Genomic DNA, 25,995 nt, shown 5'->3' on the forward strand with positions numbered 1-25,995 from the left:
CAAATTCAAACTTCAAGGTATATTAGATTGATGTTTGGTCAACTGTTTTGAATGATGAAATTGAGGAAGAAGTCTACATTGAACAACCTAATGGTTTTCCACTTGCTAAAAACAAAGAAATGGTTTATAGATTGAAGAAGGCATTATATGGATTGAAACAAGCACCTAGAGCATGGTATGCGAGGTTCGATAAGCATTTACTAAGCTTGAAATTCAGGAAAGGTCATGCAAATAGTAACTTGTATTTAAGAACAAATTCAGATGGATTACTGATCATTGTAGTATTTGTTATTGACATCATCTTTGGAGGTAATGATGAGGCTAGTGAGAAATTTTCAAAGAAATGAAGAATGAGTTTGAAATGTCCATAATTGGTGAAATGAGATACTTTTTGGGATTGCAAATAACTCAAAATAAAGATGGAATTTTCATATCAAGGACTAAGTATGTTAAGGATTTGTTAACAAGATTTGGATTGAAGAACTGTAATCAAGTTGGTACACCTATGGTTATAGGATGCAAATTATCACGTAAGGATGAGTCTCCTATTTCTATGCAAACAAGGTATTTCAATAATAGGAGGATTGCAATATCTAACTCACACAAGTCTAAATATAGAAAATGCATCTAGAATTGTTGCAAGATTCCAAGTAGACCCTAAAGAGACACATTTAGCGACAGTAAAGAGGATATTTAGATATCTGAAGGGAACATCAGATTTTGGGTTATGGTATGATAGGTCTAATGATTTGATTCTATGTGCATATACTAATGTTGATTGGGCAGGTAATGTGGATGATAGAAAGAGTACTAGTGGTGGTGCATTCTTTCTAGGAAGAAATTGGTTTCTTGGCTAAGCAAGAAACAAAATTGCATTTCACAATCTACAATTGAAGTAGAGTATGTGGCAGCAGCAAATAATTATAATCAGATTATATGGATGAAGAAAATGCTGAAGGATATAGGTATTGATTTTTTCAAAACCTATTATTATTCATCATGATAACATAAGTATAGTAAGCATGTCAAAGGATCTAGTTTTACACTCTAAAATAAAACACCTTGCTATAAAATATCATTTTCTGAGAAAAAAGGTAGCAGACAAGGAAATCAGATTGGAATATGTCTATACAAAAGAGCAAATAACAGATATCTTTACCAAACCATTGGCTAAGGATACATTTGAGTAACTTAGAGGCATGCTTGGGGTAATGTCCCCACCCAATTTAGAGTAATTGATGCAAGGATTGCATCAGTCCAGTACAATCAGAGCACTATTCATTCTAGATTGGATGCTTGTGGCTCCTATGGGGGTTTACACTCAACCACGAACCAAATGGTTCCTCACACATCCTCCAATCGGAGAATGTCCTTGCCCTACTTGAGGATGTACCATTCGATGGATCTATTGCCATTTGAGCTTTGGTGATTAAGCCCTACAATACTCTTTCGATTACACACTAGATTAAATCACTGGCTGAGAAGTGTAGCAAGATTTTGTGAATGTACATACACTTGCTAAACAATGCACAACCTTGGTCAAGGCGTTCTTTTAAATAGGCACGACATACGTGCAGTCCTAGTTTGTCATCCTATTCAAAATTGTAACTTTCTTTTGACCCTACTGGTCTAGATATAAGCATTACTCAGTTATGTCAAAAGTCATCAAGGTTCGTACCCATATTTCTAAGTCAGTAATAGAGGTTTAATTGCAGTCCGAGTAGGGCTTCCATTGCTCATTAAGATATCATAATTCTATAAGAGATGTTATCAAGATGATGTTTTAGTTATTTTAGATTGAAATCTTTCTTTCTAATATATATGTGTGTGCACCAACTCTGCTCATTTTTACATTCATACATTATGAGCTATATATGCTCTCATGAAGTCATGTTTACATCATAACTCAATGTTTTCCTTACCATCTGCAATCTGCAATAAGTCCAGTCTTACCCAAATCAAGTGAATATGGTACTCTAGTTTTGAGTTAGTGTTTCTTAAGTTCCCAATTAATTAGTTTTTCTTAGGTTCCCGACCAGTGCTGGTAATACAATTCATAATCTCTCATAAATTATGAGTTATATTTTCTCTCATGAAATCGTGTTTACATCAGAACTCAATGTTTTCCTTATAATTTAATTTAGGCTTACCTGAGCCAAGTGAATATGTTTCTCTGGTTTTGAGTTAGTTTTTCTTAAGTTCCCAACTAATGCTGACAATGCAACTGTTATTTAGAAATAAGTATGACCGTGATAATCTCTAAATGACATATCCCTTAAGAATACAGACTTGAATGTATTATTACTATCTGGAAGTAATATTTTCTTGGATAGTTTTGATTAAATGTTTTATGCAATATGAAATTAATTTAGGCTTACCTGAGCCAAGTGAATATGGTACTCTGGTTTTGAGTTAGTTTTTCTTAAGTTCCCAACTAATGCTGCAATGCAACTGTTGCTTAGAAATAAGTATGACCATGATAATCTCCAAATCACATATCCCTTAAGAATACAGACTTGAATCTGTTATTACTATTTGGAAGTAATGTTTTATTGGATAGTTTTGATTAAGTGTTTTTCACTGTTGACTAACTTTGTAACATATTTTACAAGTTTGGTGCTATGGCCTAATGCCATGAAACCCTCAGCTTGGATTGAATACATACTGTTTTTTTTAAGGATATGAAATTGTAAGTCTTCTTGATACGCTGCATTTAGTTCTATCTCTCCAATGTGAGTCTTTCATAAGAACTCTAGTTATTGAGCTTAGGAAGAATTGCATACATGACTTAAACATTACCAATAAATTGAGTTCTACTATTGAGCTGACGTGTGGACTAATATTCTTGTTATGTTGATTGGTTTAAGATTTCTTCAAGCTCTTACTATCAAACTTTGTTTAGCACTTCATATGCATAATAAGAAATGTATGCATTCAATGCTCTACAAGTGGCAGATTCAGTGCATTCTGTTTCATTTTGTGCTCTAAAAGAATAATCTAATTTGTCAAATTTCCTCAAAGAAATACAAAAAAAAAACAATCATCTTGCATGCACAACTGATAGAAATAATGAAAAACTATTGATGTAGTGATTGATAACAGCTTTTTATTCATTTCTTTTCAAAGACTTGAGAGTTCCAAAGCATTTTCTCATGTAAAAATCTCAAATTGAAAGAAATAGCAGTGTTAAAAGTAGTTGTAGTGTGTACAGGCAAGTAGTCGTTAATGCCAGTATGACTACGTCTGTAGTATTTGAGTTTGAATGAAAGTAAGATTTTCTTTCTTTGGTTTCATTTTTGCTCCATCTCGTTTTGTTGATAATCCCCAAACAAGAATGGACTCTTTTCTTTTGTTGGTTACCAAAGTTTCATTTCACTTTCACTGCATTGTTATATGTTTTGAATGCATTTTGTTTAACAGTTATGCCAACTGAAATGGTGGCTAAGATTAATCTAGTTATCATTTCACTTCTTTGCGAGATGGGCTTGAGATAGTTACATAAAGTGTCAAATGATGTGACCTAAGTTCATATGCTCATGGTAGTTTGATTCTTTATTTAGAAGTTATGCCTTCTACCTATTGACACCCACTACCCCCCCCAATTCCCCCTTATTGGAGGACAATGAGCTCTGGCATCCACTTGCAAACAAAAAATGTAGTGCATACTTAAACATGTTCAAAACAATAAGGTGTATACTTTCTTATCAAATCATACATATGTCATGAATCTTGTTCATCTGGCCAATGTCAAATTCATCATTTTCACAATAATGCAGTATATTATAATTGAACCTCTCGCTCATCATTGCATTTTAAAATATTGTGAGCATTGCATTAGTAAACCATTTTTCATTTGACAAAATGAAATGTAATAGTAAAAGAGGGATATAAGAGCTTATTTCCATTTATATAAAAATTTATGCAGTATATGTTCTGAACACTCACAATCGTAATGCAAATTATGTGCAGGGTGGTAGTTGAGAAGCTATGTGACTTGGTAGACTTCTGGATAACATTCAATGAGCCAAATGTGTTTGCTTTGACAGAGTCTTGTCCTGGTGCCAAAGCAAATCTATTCCATGCTGTAGAAACAGTTTTATCTCGGAGGGTTTTCAGGAATGTTATAAACAGAATGGCAACAGCTCATCTCAAGGCATATGATATTATTCATGATATAAGGTGGGCGTTTCTAACCTTAATGTGAGTTGACATGCAAATGAAGCGTGAATCTTCTTGTGATCACATCTTTGTTTCTGAAGCCTGTGGTAAATATCAAAATCTTCACAGAACTTGTAACCCAATCTTCCTTGTAATGCCTTGGCTGTTGATTTGGACCTTCAGTGCAACTTTTTTATGTCATTATCAATTTGTCAAGTTCCTTTAATCTTCCTTTCCCACATCACCATTACAATTTAATCTCAAACTGAATTTCTTGTTGAACTCTGGTTTGTTTTCAATAGCCTTGTTACCAGTGGAATAGACAAAAGCAAATAGTAAAGGTTTACAGTTTCTGGATGAATTTTTCAAGGAAAAATGAACTGTGGAAAGAATCTCCTTTATCATCTTTTGTAATTGACATTGTCAGCAGAATTTACATTTCAAGTTCAAAATGTTGTTCCATCCTTTTTAAATTTAAGGTAGATGGGATCCGAATTTTCATTTATTCTCATCTCTCAAGAGTAAACTTATTCTTTCATTTAAACCAAAAATCTAGTAGGGCAAGTCTTCACCCACACAGTTATAACATAGTGGATTTGGAATAGATATACGATTCAACTATGCCTTTTTATGCTTCTTGGTGTGTATTTTTTAGTTGTAAGGTTTGACTAAAAGATTTTTTTTGGAACTAATTTTCATGGTTCAATCGTCTTGATGTGTTTGTGAACAATGATTTTGTTTTGCTTAAATAAGAGTATCGGATCCTTGTCCAGGACTTTGTTAGCTCAGTAATAATACAGATAGTTGTCCATAATTAGTCCCAATTGTTGAGTAGCATATACACAAGGTGTTGTAAAATTATATTCAATGAGGTACAGGAATACTGCCAAATTAAAATCTATGTATTGTTTGTATTTTTGAGCTTCAAGTCAGAGTACTAATGGTCTTCCATGATCTAGTCTTCTGTTGCCTATGAGTGTCTTATTTTTAATCATTACGTCCACGGTTTCTGCAACCAATAATTTCTAAGTATTTTTCTACTTATACAGTAAACCTTGGTTTCCAATTCATGGAGTCTATTTAATTTGTTATCTTCTTTACATTTTATTTCAAATGTCTTATATTTGAGGTTATGAAAAATAAAATCCGTTCTGAATAAGTTGTATTTGTGGTGCCACATTTCATAGACAAAATTCATCAAGAAAATTGTATGTTGGAATTGCACATCGTGCTTCTTTCGTGCAGCCATATGGTCTGCTTGATATGTCTACAGTCAAGTTTAGCAATTGGATGACAGACTGTATCTATGTAGACATTGTTTGCAGAAAGCTGGATTTCTTGGGCATAAACTACTATGGGCAGGTATATATGGCAGACAATTGTCCCCTCCAAATTATTGATATAATAATTATTCACTGTATAATTTCAAAATTTTGAAGCCTGGAGAATTTCTGCATTTCCTTTTCCATACAGAAGAAATTTAAAGCTCACGCATTTTGTCTTTAATTTTGTACAGGAGTTCGTATCAACTTTCGGATCAAAACTAGTTTATAATGAGGAATACAGTGAAGAAGGAAAATGCATGTATCCAGATGGTTTATATCGAGAGCTCCTTGCGTTCCACAATCGCTATAAGAAGTTCAATGTTCCTTTCATTATTACTGAAAATGGTGTTGCTGATGCCACTGACTACCTTCGAAGGCCATATATTTTGGAGCACCTCCTTGCTGTGAATGCAGCCCTGAACAAGGTGTTCATTTTGGTCTTGCTGCTGTAGTATGTATCTATTTGCAAGTGCTAAATGAAAAAGCTCTATTCATAAGTTGTAGTCAGTCTTAAATAATATTCCAAGGCTGTAGCTTTGTTACACATGTTCATAAAATGTCTGTCCTGTCATTTGCAGGGTGTTCCCGTCAAAGGCTACTGCTATTGTGCCTTATCTGATAACTGGGAGCGGGACAATGAACATAGCCTCCCATTTGGCCTTGCTTATATTGACTGCAAAAGAAACCCAAAGCTTGTTCAACATTCATCATATTATCTTCTCTCTGAGGTACATATATTGAAACAAAAGAATACAAAAAGTTAGATTTTTCTCATAACCTTGTTGTACATCGATGTAATCAATTTCTTCATGAAGTACAAGGACATGCAACTTTCCAAAACCAACGAAGGTAAAATGACACCTATGTTTATAATGATGATTAGCTCCCTTTGTTAAAACAGTAATTTTGAATTGCTAAACTAAAAAATGCAGTATATGAATAACTTCTCTTTGCAAATATATATAATTCATAGTTGAACAATGAAATTTAGCATAATCTTTCAACTTCTATGAACATGTAATGCCCATTAGGCATTTACTAGTAGCTGCAGGTTTGTGTATTATTTTGTGAATATGCTATGTAATTTGCAACTCTTCTTCCCATTGTCATCCCATGCACATTGCTAGTCCTGAACTTACTTTTTCCTTGTCATTAATTTGCTTTGGCAGGGCATCTCTTGACTTAGATGGAATACTAAGGATATTTGTTCAAACACATGTAGATAGGATTTTTGTAAGACATCATCTACATGTATCCAACATTTGGAATTGGATGTGGTAACTTACTTGGTTCAATGTTCAAGTATATACACACACACACATCAAGTATGTAACACATAATTAGGGAGAGGATTTGAAGGCGGATCCTCATTATGAATGCACCTATTAGTATTCAAAGTTGTAGTTTCCAAAATCCTTAAAGCTAGGCTATTTCTAAGTTTCAAACAATACCTATTATATGGGGTACTCCCACTCCCATTTAATTGCCACCAAGTTCCTATATGTTAGTTTGATGATATATGGATTTTATATTTTCTTAAAGTAAATAAAAAACCATATAAAAGAATCTGGAGATGTTTCTTAAATAAGCCTTAATAATATAATTCCCACTTGTACATGGATGCAAGGAAAAACAACGAAGCATACCTCATTTTTGAGATAATCATAAAACTCATGAATAACAAGAGAATAAGCAATGTTGGTGGAACAATCAAAATATTAATTGGCCTATTATGTGGTGCCCTCTTGTAATTGGTTGTAAATTAGGCAACCTTGGTTAAACCTTGGCCCTTGGTCTTTAATCAATCTTGGCAGTTCATTGTAAATGAACATATATAAAAGGCCAAGGCATTTACATTTGTAAGAATTAGTAGAGCATTAGATTATGTTAGAAGAGTAGAAAGGAATCAGAGCATTAGAGAGCTAGAAGTAGAATTAGGTTATCTAGGGGAGAGACTTATCAAATTATTTCTATGATGCTTTTGAAATAATGAATAATTCATTGTCGTTCTTCATAGCGAATTACTTTATTTCTTTGAAGTGCTGCATAGTTTGCTCAATATTTCACTTGAGTTAGATTTCATTTCTTGTTAAGTAGTGTAGTTGAATGAAAGTAGATATAGATGTTGACTTGATTGACTCAACAAAGCCGAGCCACTAGCCTCTTCCTGATGGTAGGAGTGCCTTGTGTGGTAAGTCGATGATTAAAGCGCTTAACTTCAATTGATATTCAATCTTTAGTTGGCATTCATTTGACAAGATTAGATTAGAGAAGATATATGATTGATTTGAAAACCATTTGAGTGTTACTTAGAAACTTGCACTAGGTGGGTGGAGTCACTGATTTTGCTACATCTAGTAGAGTCCAAGTCTGTCATATCCCCGTTTTAAGATAGAATTTTAATAATTATTAGATAATACAATGTTATCAAATAAATAATAAAGTTATATTAAAACCAATACTAAAATATAAAACAAGAAAATAATAATTATTTAATCTATATTATTGATAAAATAATATTTAGTATGATATTTTAAATAATTAAAAAATAATAAAATCAACAAGTAAAGAAAGAAATAAAATTAAGAGACAATATTGTAGAATTTAATAATAAAAAAAAAAAATACAAATAAGTAAGTAAATAAATAATATAACATAGAATAATATAAATTAACTAAATCTAATAAAAAGTCAAGAGATGTTTAACAAATAGACATGACTCCTTAAAATTAAGATATAAAAGGGACGAGAGTTTATTTTAGATTGTGGAAAAAAGAAAGAGGAGAAGAGAGGAGTTCAAAAAGGAAAAAGGGAAGATGAAAGTAATATGAAGAAAATAAGGAAGTGACTTTTTGAAAAGGTGTCAATGATATTGAAAGGATGTGAACCTTCGAAAGGGTCGTAATTCTAAATAGTTGAGACTTTTCAAAAATATTGTCATTATAAAGTAGTGAGACTTTTCCAAAGGATTTTAGTTATGAAGTGTCATGATTTTTCGAAAGGATTATAATTATGAAGTGTTGTGGCTTTTCAAAGCATTTGTATTATGAAAAGTTGTGACTCTTGGAAAAGAAGAAACAAAAAAGTATAATGTTGTCCTTTCCTTATAATTAGAGAATGAAGAATTTTGGAAAGTAAGTATAGAGTTGAGATAATCTAGAAGGAATAATTCATTGAAGGGCCGACTAAGGATAGAGCTACATGGACCAAGAAAAGAAGAAGGTAAGAAAGGTATGTTTATGGAATATGTTTGTTCAATTATATTTATGAATTTATTTATATTAATGAATCATACTTGTGGATAATATTGTGTTTTTCTATGAGGTTAATACCATGGATACTAATGAAACTCGAAGCATGGAGCATGTGAGATATTTAAGATCTCCATTGTCCGTGATGGCCGAGACTTGATATTGAAGCATGGAGCATATGAGATATTTAAGATCTCCATTGTCCACCATGGCCGATAATCAACGTATCGGAATATTCTGATGTTGTCAAACATATGCATATGTTGTTGGTCTTGGATAGAGGATGCCCGTCCAAGAAGAATCTTAAGGGGTGCACTCCCGGGATGATGGCAAGATAGCTATGAGCTAAGAAGCCCGACTTGGAGATGTCTGTAAGATTGGGGTTAAATTAGTGGGTAGAGTAATATAGTTAGTGTTATTATTGTTGTGATTCTAACCATTATTTTGTAGGAATTACTTGTCTCAAACTAACCCTAAGAGTGGGGACATTACAAAGTCCATCCATGATTCTTTATGTTCACAACTAGGAGCAGAAGTAGTTGAAGCTAGCAAGTTTAAGTTGAAAAATCAAACTATATTTTCATTGCATATTCTAAAGCCAAATCTTTAGAAGCAAGTTGATATCAATTGAATGAATAACATAAGTCCCTTAAGTGATAACCAGCATATCACATTATTTCACTAAGTATCCAGAGTTGAAGGGAACCTTGAAGTTATCTGAAGTGAACCTTGAAGTTATGTCATGATCATACGTTGCAATCTTAGCATGAGAAATGACCTTATATCAAGAGAGAATTGAGTGTTTGATGTTTCACTCTAAAACATTGAGCATTTGATTTTGTATGTTGTAGTGGAATAAAACTCACATCAACATGACTTAGGGCCCTAACCCCGATTGAGAGCCCCTCGCCTATTGCACTTAGGCTGTTTACTTGAATATTATTGTTGATAAGTAGTCAGTTATGAAGGCATGGATGTTGTCATTTATGGAAACACTATCTGATGGTAAGGTCACTTGGACTTGCACTCAATTTTGGTTTTGGTTGGATATGAAAATTGCCTAGGTATAATTCAAGAAGAAAATTGTCAGCAGTCATAATGTTTTAATTGGTGAGCTTCACTAGATAAGTATTATAGGCCACAATTTTGGATATTGATAGTAGGGAGTCTATCTATGATGTATATATGTTCCATAGAGGTAATGTGTCAGATAACATATGTTTTGGTTGGAAAATGTAAAGGTGCGTTAACATCGCAGAGTATAGGATATGAGATAGTGATTGGGCATTTTGGCTCGAGGAATTGAATTGCCTTGTCAATTCAATTACTTGGCAATGTAGGGATGTCATTTTAGATGTCAACCCTTAGCATGTTTTTGATAGTCAATTTTGGAGGAGTTACACATTTCATCATCAAGGCTGACTGGGCAGTTTAATTAGAAGGGTATACAATGAGGTCAATATGCAAGCATTATGTATGATGCTATGATGATGTTTTGATGGTTAGATGCGATCCATTGTTGCATGGGAATCAGATGTGAGATATATAAAGGACTAATAAGATATAGTGGATATCAATACAAGCATTTTTGGTATTGTATCTATTGCATGTTGTATGGATCTATATCTTTGTCAGAGAAATGAGCTCCTTTGTAATACAACTCCTAATAGAGTTGAAGACTTCTAACAAGGTCTAGTCCTCTCACAAGGACTAATGTACTAAATGTATTTAATGACTCCTAACATGGTCAAATCTCGTAACAAAGAACTTTTAGATTAGTGCATTGTTGTGGGTACCATCCCCACTAGGGTTTTCCCTTGGCCAATGTTTCCTCGAAAACAAATCATGGTGTTATGATTTTTTTTATTTTTGTGTACTTTACTTTTCAGTTTATTCATTTTTGGATGCATATGGTTAAGTTTTCATATATATAGTTGGTGTGAAAGTGTTTTGTTATGGACTCCCCTACCCCCTCAATATTGTCTATTTCTAACATTAAAGCATATCAAATGCATCACCTCACATCATGAGATCATGTCATTCCCATAGGAACATCAAAATATCACATTTTTGGGTTTTGGTGTTCACTTGTTGGCTCTAATCCATTAGCCACCACTAAACTTCAATCAGACATTTGGATAGATTCAAAACTTATCAAATTCCAATCAAAATACATCAAACATGAGGACAATTTTCAAAACCTCAATCAAACATTTGGATAGATTCAAAACTTATCAAATTCCAATTAAAATGCATCAAACATGAGTACTATTGCTCAATTAAAATATACGAAAGTAAAAAAATAAAAAAATAGGCCATAAATGCCCTAATGCCTCCACAAAACCCTATGACATCATTTTGGGCTAGTTTGGACCTGTTACTCGAATATTGAAATTGCTTTGAATTTTTTTATAAAAAGAATCTTCATCATATTGAACTATAGTTGTTCCTTGGACAAGCCTCTGTTTGAGCATTGAAATGTTCACTTATTCTCAAGTTTTAAATCATATTTGTCTTTCAAATGCCTTAGGCTTCTTCCCAGTTCCGTTCTTCCTTTTGAATTTTCGAATTCCACTTCCTGAGGGTGAAGTAATCAAAGGTTAGTTAAATACTCTAAAATACGTATTTTCAAATAAACCATTAACCATTAACCTCATCTAAAAGGCTAAGGTTCTAGCTCTAAAACACGTGTTTCATCTTAAAATCTTAACCTCTCCACCTAAAAGGTTAAGATAAGTTTCCAAAATACGTATTTTCTTCCCAATCCTTAACCATTATCCTCTAAAAAAAAGGGGGTTAAGATTGAAATTCAAATCACGTGTTTTAAAAGTAGTTATTAACCTCTTTGATCAAGTTAATAAAGGATGTGAGTTAAAAGGTGAATCATCACAACTTAATTCAACCTTGAATTTAGTGCTTCACCCTTGGCATGTGGCGCTCAAAGATTTGAAATTTCTATGTGATTCAAGATAATGAACATGAGAGTTTGAACATTGTGATGATAGGGGTGATAAAGCTTCAGTCTGCATCCTGCATTATTTCATAACCCAATCATTTGAATTCTTGCACGAGGAAAGAAAGATTCAGAGTGGTCGGTGAGGAGAGTTTGGAGCTTTTGACGCATTGATCTGAGACGAAAGAGAAGGAACAAGAATTGCTTGAAAAAATGTTTATTGTCCAACCCGGTCATAGGCAAAACACATGGACCACCAGACCAGCCATCCATCAAAGTCTTCCAACCCGCAAGCAGAGGAGGTCATAGGCGAAGCATGTGAGTTGTTTGATGAAAGGCCCGCATAATGGCAATCCATGTGGGGATTTTGAAGTTGTAGAAGAAGAGGCATGAATCACAACTCCAACCTCTAGCTTGTGCACTTGAAAATCGAAAACATCATATGCCACAAACAATGCCTCTTAGCAAAAAAAAATGATTTGAAAGGAACACGTAGGCATAAAGCGTCACTTGTTTGGCAAGACACTAACCTTCTAGACTCTCACAATCCATGTTGAGCATCCTTTTGTCCACATAGATATCAACAGAGCATGCTAGCCTCCAAACTAAGACAAAACACGAGAGTTGTTTGATAGAATGCCAGTGAAGGAGAGAATGCACATGAGTTTTGCACCTAATCAAAGATGATGCAAGTGAACTGCTTGACAGAATGGTGCCGTAAAACTTATTAAAAGATTGTTCGAGATTTTATCCAAGGTCAAATACCAAGCCTCACAATGGAATTTGCATGGGAAAATCTTGGAGGAATAGAGTGGTGAATAAGACAAATCTAGTGAGTTGTTTGATATTGCTCTCATTCAGTAAAGAAAAGACATACGCACATCAGATTATAGACAAGGCGTGTAAATTGTTTGACTAGCTCATTACCCAGCCTGTAGCTTTCATTGGAGATCATTAGGACAGTGGTAGAAAAAAACAACAGGGGTACGTGCATGGTATTTGTTTGATATAATGTTCATTTGAATATTACAACCTCAAGCTATTTTCTAGAAAGATTGGAAGTCTTGATGAGCAGATAGAATGTAATGTCCCCATTTTTAGCAGGCTCCTACCGTTGGCCAGGTCAGTTCACCATCGCGACCCTCGTGAGGATTTGAGGGTCTCAGTTGTGTGGTTATAGGCTTTCTAGCAACCTATGGTGTGTTTTGGCTCTGTTTAAGGGACTTACTATTTATAGTAAGTCAATCTGTTGGTTCTGGTGAGCTCAGTTGAGTTAGAGGAGTTGGAGGATGCTCTCAGTTTTTATTTCGGGCTACCAGTTTGAGCTCCAAGAATCTTGGAGGGAGCCTCTATTTATAGTAAGTCACCCGTCAGCTTCATTCATCATCTTTCATCATTAGGATCACTTTGGTATTGTCAGATTTTGATTCTAATGCCTCTTCAGTTGTTTTCGAAAGACAGGTGAATTATTATTATTATTCATATAAATACGCTAAGGTTGCAATTTTTTATAGTGTTGTTGGTTGGTCACCTCAGTATCATAGCTCGTTGGAACTAGGACGAAAAGTTTTAAATCATGGGAACAAGAAACAGTGGCCTTACATGTCAGAATTTTAAGTTATGGTGGACAAGGTCATTTTCGAAGCCAAAAGCAATTAATAAATTAGTTTATAATGGCACTTTATTATATTTTAAATTTATATGTGGGAAACTTCCTAAGTGAAGTTCATTTGGGAAACTTTGTGCCATTTGGAGATTATAAATATGAGCTTATTTGATGAGTAAAGTATCTGATTGATTATATATTTGATTTTGTGCCTTTGTGGCTTTTTCCTGGGTTCTTAATTGTATGCCCTTGCTGATGTATAGGGGTCTTTGAAGTTTCTAATGTTTGAAGTCACTGCTGATGTATGGTGATTTCATTGCAAATTGTGCTGTTATATACAATTGCCAAGTCTCCTAATTATAATCATTGTGGCTATGGAGATTGATCTTTTGAAGGAAATCAATTATATTGTGTTGCATACTAGCAATTGATTTGATGAAGTTTTGAGGAATTTGGTGATTGCTGAGGTTGGCATTTGAGATTTGCTTAACGCCAAGGTTGTGAATTGCTGAAGTTTATTTGTGCCAAGAGGAATTGTACCAAGCGGCACTCGAAATTAATAGCTTGCGATTTATGAGTAGCTGGACGTCTTTCCTCTTCCAGCTGCAATGTGCTATGGGGGCATTCCGCTATAACTACAGAGGGTTTGATAGTGTCTACAGCCTGCATTTGTGGATATCCTTGGAGATGTACGTTGAGGAGCTGCTGTGGGACTCATATTCTGGTCTTCCCTTTCAGCGGGCAAGCACATGGAATTAAACTATAAGGAAATCAAGTTCCTTACCCAATTAATTGGTGGAATTCGATATATGTTCTTTGTATTCCCTTTCTACATAAAATTATGTAAAATGATGAAGTTGTGTTGTTAGGATTCCTCCTGCACTTTTAATGTATTCTGAAAATTAATTCTAATAAAACACAAAAACCTAACAATATTGTTCAATTGGCACTGAAATTTCTATCAAAGCATACATAGAGTTTTTACAGTGGTATCAGAGCAGTTTCCTACCATCCTGTGGGGGAGGAAAATATTATTTATTTCAGATCTGTTGTTGTGATTGGAGTGATCAGCACTCTTGTTATTTCCAACTATAGACAGATACATGAGGCCTAGTAGTTCCAGGAGCTGGCGGAGTAGTGAGGAAGATAGCAAAAAATTAAATGCCTTGAGAGAGAGTATAGAAAAACTTAAGCTTCATTAGTAGAGGTTGGCGGAGAGTTTGTCAAATCCTGAAACAGTTGAGAGAGCTGTGAGATATATGGTTTCTGCCTTTAGAAGGTCAATAGGAAGGAGGCGTGAGTTTTCGCCGATAAGTGTCCATGATGCAGATGAACCTCTAATTAGTACGACAACTGTTAGTCCTATCTGCAGTGTTGATGATGGACTCATTTCACAAAGATCAGTACATGTGTCAATACCCTTGATGGATAGCAGCATTGAGCTTCAACGGGTTGAGGCTCCCAAGGTAGTCTCTATGGTTAGTTTAGATGCAGTTGATGATGTAGTTGCCACTAACTTTTCAGACTCACTGGAGGAGGGAGTTGTTATTGGCGATTTATATGTTAGCTACTGTAGTGTTGCTCCAATACAAGAGGCAGTTGCTTCCTTAGGTGGGATTGAGGCATGTATGGAGTCACCCAACTATGATGTTGGTGATATAGGTGTTACAATGAAGCCGGGAGATGTGGATGCAGATGGTATGGACACATCTGATGATACTATGAGCCGCATTGGGTATGATATCCCTTATTAGATATTGGGTGATGACTCTAAGGAGGTTTTTGATTAGTCCCAAGATCAATGTTTACATGATCTTATGTTTGAGGTGGAAGCTGAGACATGCGAGGAGATTGATATTGCATGGGCTTCCATTTCTTCGGATGAGGAGTTGTGCGAGGGTGATGGCACATGTATGAGTGATCTTGTGGTTGGCAGTCCTAATTTAGTTTCGTATCACAATGTAGTTAGTGAGACAGAGAGATTGCATAGGAGTCAGGGGTTATAGAGACATCATGTGACCAGTCAGCTGAAGGTGAGTGATAGTGACATTTCTTCAGCTCTTGGGCATCATGATGTTGTCCATCAGATACTAGCTACATTTGATTGGGGTGCTCCTATGTTTGATGAGCACAGTGATAGTACTCTTTCTCAAGTAGAGGTTCATGCGCTTTGAGAGGCTGTCAGGATCTTGAAGCATGATTACTTGTAGCTAGTTGCTAATCGAGATTACCTCTTGCAATGGGGTAGCACCTGTCATGAGACATTGTTAGAGAAAGAGGAGGACGTGGTGGAGCTCACCCAAGAGCTTGAGGTGAGTGTGGACTCTCTTCAGTGTACTTAGTGGGCTCTTCAAGAGTCACAATCACGATTGGATGAGGTGACCATGGAGTTGGAGCATGTTTAGACCATACCAGCCCTAGATCCAGTTCAGTTGCATATTGTGGTTGGTGGTGAGTTTGCTTCTATGGTTGGGGATGATGGACGTGATGATGTGGCCGACACATCCATACAGGATATGGGTGTAGTAGATACGGATGAGATGAGAGTATCAAGGGAGTTGGGATCTCATGCTAATTTGCTTCCTTTTGCTGGAAGCGAATCTATTTCTTCATCTCATACAAATGATAGCATTGGATAGTTGCCAGTGCCACATTTTCAGAGGGATCAGCTGTGGGTTGCAAGGGAGTAGGTTGATCCTTCCACATATAATTTCTACTGCACAAAGTCCTTTATGGAGTATCTATTCGAGAGTTCAGATGTGAGGAAGGATTCATACAGAGTGTTTGAGGGTACTCTCATTCAAGGCTCTCGTGCTATTCAGAGGTTGATGGGAAAGATTGTAGAGACTCTGTCTACTATGCTTCCCCACAGGGATTTTGAGGTTGGGTTTGCTGAGAGAGTTGCCTAGGATCCTTCTTGAACAATAGTTCAGAGTCAGAGATTGGAGCCATCTTCTGATTCTTAATTTGATGATGATTAGCCCTTGATAGAGATCGGGAGTTTTTATTGGCATTACACTGTGAGGAGTGCTCATCACTTTTCTATTGACCCATAGGTAGAGGACTTGGTATCATGTTGGTGTGGATTGGCTCCAGTTTCATACCATTCATTGTGGGACGAGTTAGCACCATCTTTTGCAAATGGGATTGACAGCGGCAAGCTAGACCCTTTGTAGTATCTACACACCTAGGACAGTTTGGCAGAAGTTGGAGTTGGTGGTAGTGCTTTAGTTACCTATGGTTGTTACCATCTCCACAATGCAGTTGGGTGTGAGTATCAGTTTGATGAGGACTTAGGTGTGGACAGAGTTGGTATTTCAGTTGGATTGAGTTCCGATGGGTTGTCATCACCATCAGCATCTATAGTCAGTTTCTAGATGATTTTGTCATTCATATCAGTTATCTGGGTGCTGATGCTACAGGAGTTTCTTGTACACAGCAAGGATAGTACACAGTTCTACCTTTGGGATCCAAGGGGATTATGATGTTCATTTTGCTCCGGGATTGCTTGTCCCTAAGCAATCTTAGGGAGGGAGGACTATAATGTCCCCATTTTCAGCAGGTTCTTGCAGTTGGCCAGGTCAGTTCACCATCGTGACCCTCATAAGTTGACAGTGGGATTTGAGGGTCTCAGTTGTATGGTTATAGGCCTTCTAACAGCCTATGGTGTGTTTTGGCTCTGTTTGAGGGACTTACTATTTATAGTAAGTCAATTTGTTAGTTTCGATGAGCTCAGTTGAGTTTGAGGAGTTGGAGGATGCTCTCAGTTTTTATTTCAGGCTTCCAATTTGAGCTCCAAGAATCTTGGAGGGAGCGTCTATTTATAGTAAGTCACCCTGTCAAGTTCATTCATCATCATCGGGATCACTTTGGTGTTTTCAGATTTTGATTCTAATGCCTCTTTAGTTGTTTTCGCAAGACGGGTGAATTATTATAATTATTAATATAAATACGTTGAGGTTGCTATTTTTGATAGTGTTGTTGGTTGGTCACCTTAGTATCATAGCTCGTTGGAACCGAAACGAGAAGTTTTAAATCATGGGAACAAGAAACAGTGGCCTTACGTGTCAGAATTTTAAGTTATGGTGGAAAAGGTCATTTTCGGAGCCAAAAAGCAATTAATAAATTAGTTTATAATGGCACTTTATTATATTTTAAATTTATATGTGGGAATCTTCCAAAGTGAAGTTCATTTGGGAAACTTTGTGCCATTTGGAGATTATAAATATGAGCTTATTTGATGAGTAAAGCATTCGATTGATTATATATTTGATTTTGTGCCTTTGTGGCTTTTTCCTGGGTTCTTAATTGTATGCCCTTGCTGATGTATAAGGGTCTTTGAAGTTTTTGATGTTTCAAGTCACTGCTGATGTATGGTGATTTCATTGCAAATTGTGTTGTTATAAACAATTGCCTAGTCTCCTTATTGTAATCATTGTGGCTACGGAGATTGATCTTTTGAAGGAAATCGATTGTATTATGCTGCATACTGGCAATTGATTTGATGAAGTTTTGAGGAATTTGGTAACTGTTGAGGTTGGCATTTGAGATCCCTATCAGCTTGATGCCAAGGTTGTGAATTATTGAAGTTTATATGTGCCAAGAGGAATTGTACCAGGCGACACTCAGAATTAATAGCCTATGATTTGTGAGTAGCTGGACGTCTTTCCTCTTCCAGTCACAATGTGCTATAGGGGCATTGCACAATAACTACGGAGGATTTGACAGTGTCTTCGGCCTGTATTTGTAGATATCCTTGGAGACGTGTGTTGAGAAGCTGCTGTGGGACTCATATTCTGGTCTTCCCTTTTAATCGGCAAGAACATCAAATTAAGCTGTAAGGAAATTAGGTTCCTTAATTAATTGATGGAATTCAATATGTGTTCTTTGTATTCCCTTTCTACAGAAAATTATGTAAAATGCTGAAGTTGCGTTGTTAGCATTCCTCCTGCACTTTTAATGTATTTTGAAAATTAATTCTAATAAAACGCAAAAACCTAGCAACATTGTTCAATTGGCACTGCAATTTCTATCAAAGCATACATAGAGTTTTTACATAGAATAACCTACGCTTGTCTCTAGCTCAAAATCATTGCATGGAGTTAAAAGATTGGATACCAGTCACAACATTGAAGCTAGTGTTACCTACATCAAGAAATCATCTTTAGCTACGACATCACAAGAAAGGAGGATGGTGTTGTTTATAACTGAATCTTTGACATCTCTTTGCATTGACTACGCGTTGGCATCTTTTTGAAGTTGGATATTATTCTTGAGAGAAAGAAGTGCAGGAGTTGAAGGTGTTTAGAGTAATCAAGGAAAGGATGAGCAGGCGAATCTAGAAATATAAATATCAAAGGCCCAATTATGCTCCCATTTTGAAAAGTATACTTCTCAACATTGGCGATACCATCTTAGGAAGCATTTTCCTGTAGGATCTTTGATCGTCTCTTGAGAGTGAGGACATAACCCCTTTAGTCAGAAAAATATCAGAAAGTAGGATAGCTCGAGTCGGAGGTCAGCCCATCTCAACACAGTGTCCTGATCTAGTGTTGGAATGCATGAAAGCTTGTCATCCAAATACCAGGGAAGCCATTACATCAAATAATAAAGTGATTGTCTGTTTGGATCCTATTTCTATTGCCATTGCTTTCTGATTGCCTATTAGAGTGCAATATGCCAACATAGATTTAAGAACCGTGAAGGAGTAATATGTGGCAAATCAAACTCAATGTTTAAACACCATTGCTAGATCATGGCTCTCACAGCCAAGGAAAGGGAAATCTCAACTAGCCAAGTTCATCCACAGATCATCATTAAAGGAAGATGTAGCACATATGGTAACTTTGTTGAGTAGGATAATGGGACTTTGGGATTCGCACGAGTTCGAGGGTTGGATGTTCCTATTATTAACATGGTCTGTGAAGGGAAGCAATACATTGATTGGGCTGAAATTATTAGTGATTCACTACATAGGAAACTCACAAAACTCCAAGAGAATGATTATTTCTACATGACTTCTTATCTCTTCTATGCTATAGCAAGCACTAAAAGTTGGCTTGGGCTTAACTGGCAAGGTATATACGATGATGCGCTATCATTTACAACCATCTTCCTTAGATGCAATATGACAATAGCATGCACCATTTCAGGAGATTTAATGACGCATTCACAATGTTAACTGTAAGAGAACTTCAAGGAAACATGGGACTTAAAATTTCACCAGAAGCAACGATGGCAGTACAAAAATATGGAAGTCTCTTCATACAGTTCCCAAAGTTCATTTATATCAGGTTAGCCACTTATGATGGGTATCCCCAATTTGTCAATGATAAATTGATCTTGATAGAAATGTGTAGACAGATCAGTCAGATTAATAAGCTTTGCAAGAACAGAAGGACAAACAAAATACCTTTCCGTATCAGCATTGGACATTACAGCTATGATACTGCATCAGATGCGAGGAATATAGAGAGATCCATCGCCAAAATTGATTTACATCCTTACACCATGTGTTTCCCTTATGACAGTAAAGGCTATGCAATTAATGAGTTAAAGCTAACTCCTGGCCTTGGTCACTTTCCGATTCTAGAAGACTTTTGGGAAGACTGTGAAAGTGATTTCGAAGTCAAGAAGAGAGATTGGATGCGGCTTACTGTAAGGAAAGTGATAGACTTCAAGGTCGATATCGACGTGATAGGTATAAATGGTGATGAAGGTTCATTGTTCGATCCCATCTACTATGAGAAAATTGAATTACCAGATCTTCCCCCTATTGATTGGTCAGTTCAAGAGTTAAAAAGCTTGAAGGAAAGAACTGCCTATGTCCTTAAAAGAACAAGGGAATTGGTCAGTGGAATTAGAGCGGAAAAAGTGACTGATGAACTTCAAAGTAAAGGGAGGAGAAGTAATCAAGGTGAATCATCTCGAATGGCACTAGAGGTGACTTCTAGTGAGAAAATGCAGCGATTGGATATGAGTGATCTAGATGAGGATGAAGATCTGAATCAGCCAGCTAAGTTCACAATCAAGAGGAGGACAAAACCGAAGGGTAAATCTAATAGGGTGAATCAAGAAAAAATAGACCCAATGAAAAGGTTCAAAGAACCTCTCGAGCTGTTGAACAACACATTCTAGTTACATCCTCACATTAAGTAGTAATTTCTTCTTCAAATCTATCTCCTCCTGAGATATCATTAATAGACATCATGCAGATAGATAATCAATTATCTAATTTAGAAGATTAGATGATGATCACTGAAAATACAACAGGCAACATGCAAGTTTCACTTCAAGCTACTACACATTCATGGCTGCAAACTAGTCTCCAAAAGAAGAAGAAAGTTGTTTAGATGATCCTGCCTCCATTTGATGTAGTCTCTTGTTTGCTTTAGAAGCCTCCTAAAGTGAAGAAGACTAAGGTGATGTCTAGGTTGGCCATTGATAAAACTTCAGGCAATCTGTGTGTAGAAATAGCAAGGCCCATAATAGAGAAGAATGTTGATGAAGCTTTAGAGTCAAATTTCATTCTGAACAAAGTGGATCTTGGTCCATCTTGCATGGAAGGAGATTTTCAAAATTTTGAATTGTCTGCTGCTCAAATACTACATAGAGAAAACGAGAAGAGATCAAAGGAGCAACTCAAAGAATAGGTTCAGATGCTGGTGTCTTACATCAATTCAGTTGGAAATTCTTCTAAGGCAAAGGCAATAGTTACTTCACCAGCTTTAGCGGGCCCTGATGGTATCCTTGATCAGGCCGTCGTTGAAAAAGTAAACAAACACAAGTCACATAGTATGATGATCAAAGCCTGTATAAACATAATGATAGAAGATGCTTCAAAACTCATAACTAGGGGGAAGGAAATATATGGAAAATCCATTGAACAGAGACAAGAGATGTTGAAAGAGCTAGAAAGCAGCAAGGAGCAGAAAGTCACCTAGCAAAAAGTAGCTGATGAACTACAAGAAATGTCCAAGTTAGATGTAAACACTCTGATTCTTGAGAAGATTATTGCTAATCCAAGTGGGAATCAAACACATATCTGGGGTAAAAATATTAACAGGAAGATGATAAATATCAGCAAAGGGATGGCTGGATTTGAAAAGCTGATAACTTCATGTGAAGAGTTGAAAATGAAAGTTATCATAGGTGGAGCAGCAGTGAATGATCTTCAACATATTGGTAGCCAATTTCTTCTAGATTCCTTCAGTATTGAAATTCATTCAGAAATGGAGAATCGAGTGTCAGATGTTGAAACTATGATGAAGCTTAGTCTAGTCCCAGTCACTTTGGAGGATTGCAACATTTCAGCCTATCAACAGGAGTCAAAAGGGATCCAGGATAAATACTTTATGGCCAAACTTAGAAGGGAAATTTGTTCATCCCCAATTATGATTCAATGGTGTCCATCCTCGATGCTTATAGGGCTTTTAGGGATAAGTCGATAATGTCTGGATAGATAGCATCCATAGCTAGAAGACTAGTGATTAGATGTATATGCATTCTTGGTAATTCTAGATTAAGTTATGTTTTAAGAGTTTTCCTTGTATAGGTTAATTAATCTCTTCGAAATTATGTATTTTGGAAGTAGTTATTAACCACGAAGGAGCAGTTCTTAACCTCCATGTCTACATAAGGAGTCATTTTGGCTTTGTTAAGGGACTTTTTGGACTTTGGAAAAAGGGAACATTTATGCTAAATTTTGATGAGAAGAAAATTTTTGGAAAGTATGTACAAATTTTGTCTTTGAAATTGAAAATCTCTGTTATGTTCTTAGTGCAAGAAAATAAAATGAGAAATGTGTCTAGGTTTTTTTTCTAAAATGTAGATTGTTGCAGCATAAAACTATTGATTCTTTTTGAAGTGAATATTTTCACGGTATTGTGTGAATGTTTATGAGCCATGAATCAGCATGGTAATAATGATAATTTTCAAGCATTGTTCTTAATTGTCTTTATTATCAGTTTATTGTAATTCAAGAAAGTTGTGAAGTCGTGTGGTGTATTCGTCATCATGAGCTTTCTCATCTTTTAAAGTTTGATTTCATCTTTATTTGGAAAACTTCAAAACTATATCATACGAGGGAGTTGCCCCTCTAAACATAGTGGAAGGTCGCATATCAAGGGCCTATCCAACTATTGTGAACAATTTGCCACATACACTCCGTTGGGCCACTTTCAAGCGACAAATTTGTTTACCAGCATGACCAAAATAAAGAAGCTACACACTTGCAAGCTAGAATTAAGCACATGCATGCTATAAAGACACACTTGCAACTTGAATCAACGCACTTGTACCAAGGAGTCAACGTACTTGATTGGTAAAGTTCAAAAAATATATATAAAAGTTCTAGATTGATTTTATGACTAAAATTGGGTAAAACTAAGGCCTAGAAGTGGAATCCAAGGAAGACCCAGTTAAGATCTCCTCAATTCTCTTCTAAGTACGCTATTAGTCAAAGTCCAGACATCAAATCAATCCAGAAAATCAACTTAGAATTAGGTCATTATGTAGAAATAAAGGATTAATATCATAAAAAAACCAAAACTCATAAATTTAATTCCAGAAGGTATTTGATATTTCTCAAACATAGTGTGATCACAATGATCACAAATTACAAAAAGTAATTAATAAGCCATCCATTTCAAAATGACTAGCAACTACAACACACCCACACAATATACACATTCTAAAAGCAAGATCTAGATCTAGGGTTGAATCCTACCTAGAGTCCTATAGAGATCTAGGATTGAATCCTACCTAGAGTCCTATAGAGATCCAGGGTTGAATCCTACCTAGCCACACAATATACACATTCTAAAAGCAAGATCTAGATCTAGGGTTGAATCCTACCTAGAGTCCTGTGGAGATCATTAATGGAAAAAGCCAAGGAATACTAGGACAATTCAGAAATCACTCTAGAAGAAGAACCATTCCAATGCGCACTCCAGACCAAGAAACTTTACGAAAAATCAACTTCCACCTATTTCTCTTTCTGTTTCTCACACAAAGTTTGATATAAAATCAAGTCTCCTAGCTTTTTCAATGCTATTCAATATGCATATCTAGAAACATCTACAATCTTTTAGCTATGCATAAATTGCCCTAGAAACCTTATGGAAAGAATGATTCTTTTTTCCATATTTATTCTTTTGGAAGGAGTTGCATGAGAATGAGCCAATTCCCAGTTGGCATTATAAAAATTGCTTTATTAAACCAATGTTATAATATCACTATCTCCTAATTAATGTTTTATTCATTAACTATTAAAGTTCTTATTCCATCACTAAATTACCTATTAATTATTTAAATGCTAACATTAATATCCCTTACCCCCTCGTAACTATATTACATAATGTATACAACAACTATGACAATAAAACCATAGTTTATATAATTAAATCTCCTTATATGTATTTATTTATACACTATCCTTTTATCATTTCTGTTATTAATAATTAATAAAATTGGAATACTATCTTTACCATAATTTATCTTAATACAAAAATATACACAACATTCAACATTCACAATCATGCAAATATAATTTTATATATGTGTACTCATACACATACATACATACATATATATATTTATTTATTAAATACAAACCACTAAGAAACCATACAACTATAAAGTATGGAGTCACAATATTAATAATACGTACACAAAACAACTATAGGATAGAGACCATAATAATTGACAAGAAAGAACATCAATATAGCCACAAGGTCAATTGTTGTCAACAAGGTAGTTCAAGCCAACCTCCTGGCCAAGCACGACTCTGAAAATCAACATAACAAGGGTCAAATAAAAACATTCTATGAAGGATAAATTAATGAAATGAATAATCAAATCATACAAACAAATGAATACAAAGTACTACAATAGGACCATATTAAAGCCTTGCTAAATCAGGGAAGGTGAACCATGTTTAACCATCTTGACAATCTAACCATGTAGGAGCCTCATCAGTTCTTGATCAGAACAAACTATCTCTTGTAGACAACAACCATCAATTATTTTGATGGCATGCTTAGACTTGTGGAGCTAGGCGAAGTTGATGCCTAGTACCTGCAAGCTTGCATCATAGAACAAGTGAACATATCCAAATATATAGAAGATAGTGCAGACAATGAAAGACTAGGTGAGTGACTATGAATTCGACCCTAGTCATACAGGTAGAACAAGCACACACATGTAAGCATCCAATACATCCACAACATCATAACATAAATAGGGTAAGGGTTAGAATATAACCATATGTGAAATCAATGAATACATAAATATTAATATGCTCATGGGTTGGTCCAGATCATCAATCATTAAGGAGACCTTGAATTCATATGCTTAAACAAGCAACCATGACCAAAAAAAATCTCCATATATTAATTAGTGTAAATCTCAAAGTATCATAATTAATCGTAAAGTTGTTAGGCATTATGACTAGTTTATCCAAAAGTGATTATAGTCATCGAGAAGAGAACACACATACATAGATATCTCATGTAAGTACACAATATCAACCACATATACAAAGATACTGAAATACATAAGTAAAGGCGATTACATACAAAGGAAGTAACAAACAACATGATATCATCACCAAATCCTAGATTATGAAGCTATTACAACTAGACAAGTTCCCCAATTTCAGCACCCAATGCAGACTCATTCTTACATCAGCAACAAAAGAATCATAGAGGATCCTACATCATTCCCTAAACTACAACAATTAATGTGGAGAACATGTTAGAGTTAGAGGGTATTACACCTAGTGTGAGGAATTTAAATAATGCTTGGGTAGAATCGTAGATGAAGCAAGCAATCTGTATATGGATCCTAACTTGTAATTTGATATAAAGTCTAATGTGGTGATGGAACACTATGACCACCTTAGTATAGATGAAGAAAACAATTTGTAATAGAGATCCAAATTTGGAATTTTATGAGAAACTGATGTAGGAGCATCCTTGGTTGGTTGGCAATCCTGCAGGATGGTGTGGTTTGACCTTGGAGTTGGAGGAGTCGGACAAAGGAGGAGGGGCTCAGTCATCGAAGGTACTTGGCATGCAATGGGAGCTTAGTGATGCTGGTTGTAGTGTTAACCAAGTAGCTTGGTCTGTGAAGGGACTCAGTCCGTGAAGGTGGCACTCAATGTATATTGTAGCTCGGTTTGCATTGGGAACTCGACAGTAGTGTTGCCCAAGTTGGCTTGGTCAATGATGGAGCTCGGTTATGCTTGGTGGAATGTCGATGCTTAGTGGTGGTTTTTGACAGTCGATTTGATCTTGGTCTCTGTGGTACCCGAGTTGTCTATGAGCCTTTGGCATTTAATTTATGTCTAGGTATTTAATTTGTGTTGCAACCGACTTGTGGCTTGCATGGGTATTTAATGTAAGGGGGTATTTTAATTTGTAATGGGCTAGGCCAACTTGTGGCTTAGTTGGGTATACATAGGGGTGTCTTGTGGAGTCTTAAGGGAGATTGCAGATGAGATAGTAGGGTCATCTAGCTTGGAGAAGAGGATGAAGTGTAGGAGCGAACTTGGAAGGGTTAGTAGCTGAGGCTTGGTAAACCAGGAGATTGCTTGGTGGGCTTGCGAGCACAAGTTGAGATTTCCTTGGGGTTTTCTACCATAGTGTGGATCTAGACTAGTTGGGACTAGTGTTAAGTTGGATCTTGAGGGATCTTGTAGAA

At 35.7% G+C, this 25,995-nt stretch overlaps 1 protein-coding gene across 2 annotated transcripts in view; it reads left to right on the forward strand.

Annotated features, from left to right (window-relative positions):
- Nucleotides 1-25,995, forward strand: part of LOC149544773 (galactolipid galactosyltransferase SFR2, chloroplastic-like) — a 116,832-nt gene that overhangs the window by 27,863 nt on the left and 62,974 nt on the right. For both annotated transcript variants that reach the window (XM_089795350.1, XM_089795351.1), the window contains exons 7-10: nucleotides 3,970-4,179; nucleotides 5,346-5,520; nucleotides 5,675-5,908; nucleotides 6,062-6,211. In XM_089795350.1, coding sequence (XP_089651476.1) covers nucleotides 3,970-4,179; nucleotides 5,346-5,520; nucleotides 5,675-5,908; nucleotides 6,062-6,211 — 769 coding nt within the window. The remainder of the gene's footprint in view (nucleotides 1-3,969; nucleotides 4,180-5,345; nucleotides 5,521-5,674; nucleotides 5,909-6,061; nucleotides 6,212-25,995) is intronic.

Source organism: Cupressus sempervirens, chromosome 8 (genome assembly GCF_028749045.1).
Source record: "Cupressus sempervirens isolate cs-2001-9-10 chromosome 8, ASM2874904v1, whole genome shotgun sequence".
Taxonomy (NCBI): Eukaryota; Viridiplantae; Streptophyta; class Pinopsida; order Cupressales; family Cupressaceae; genus Cupressus; species Cupressus sempervirens.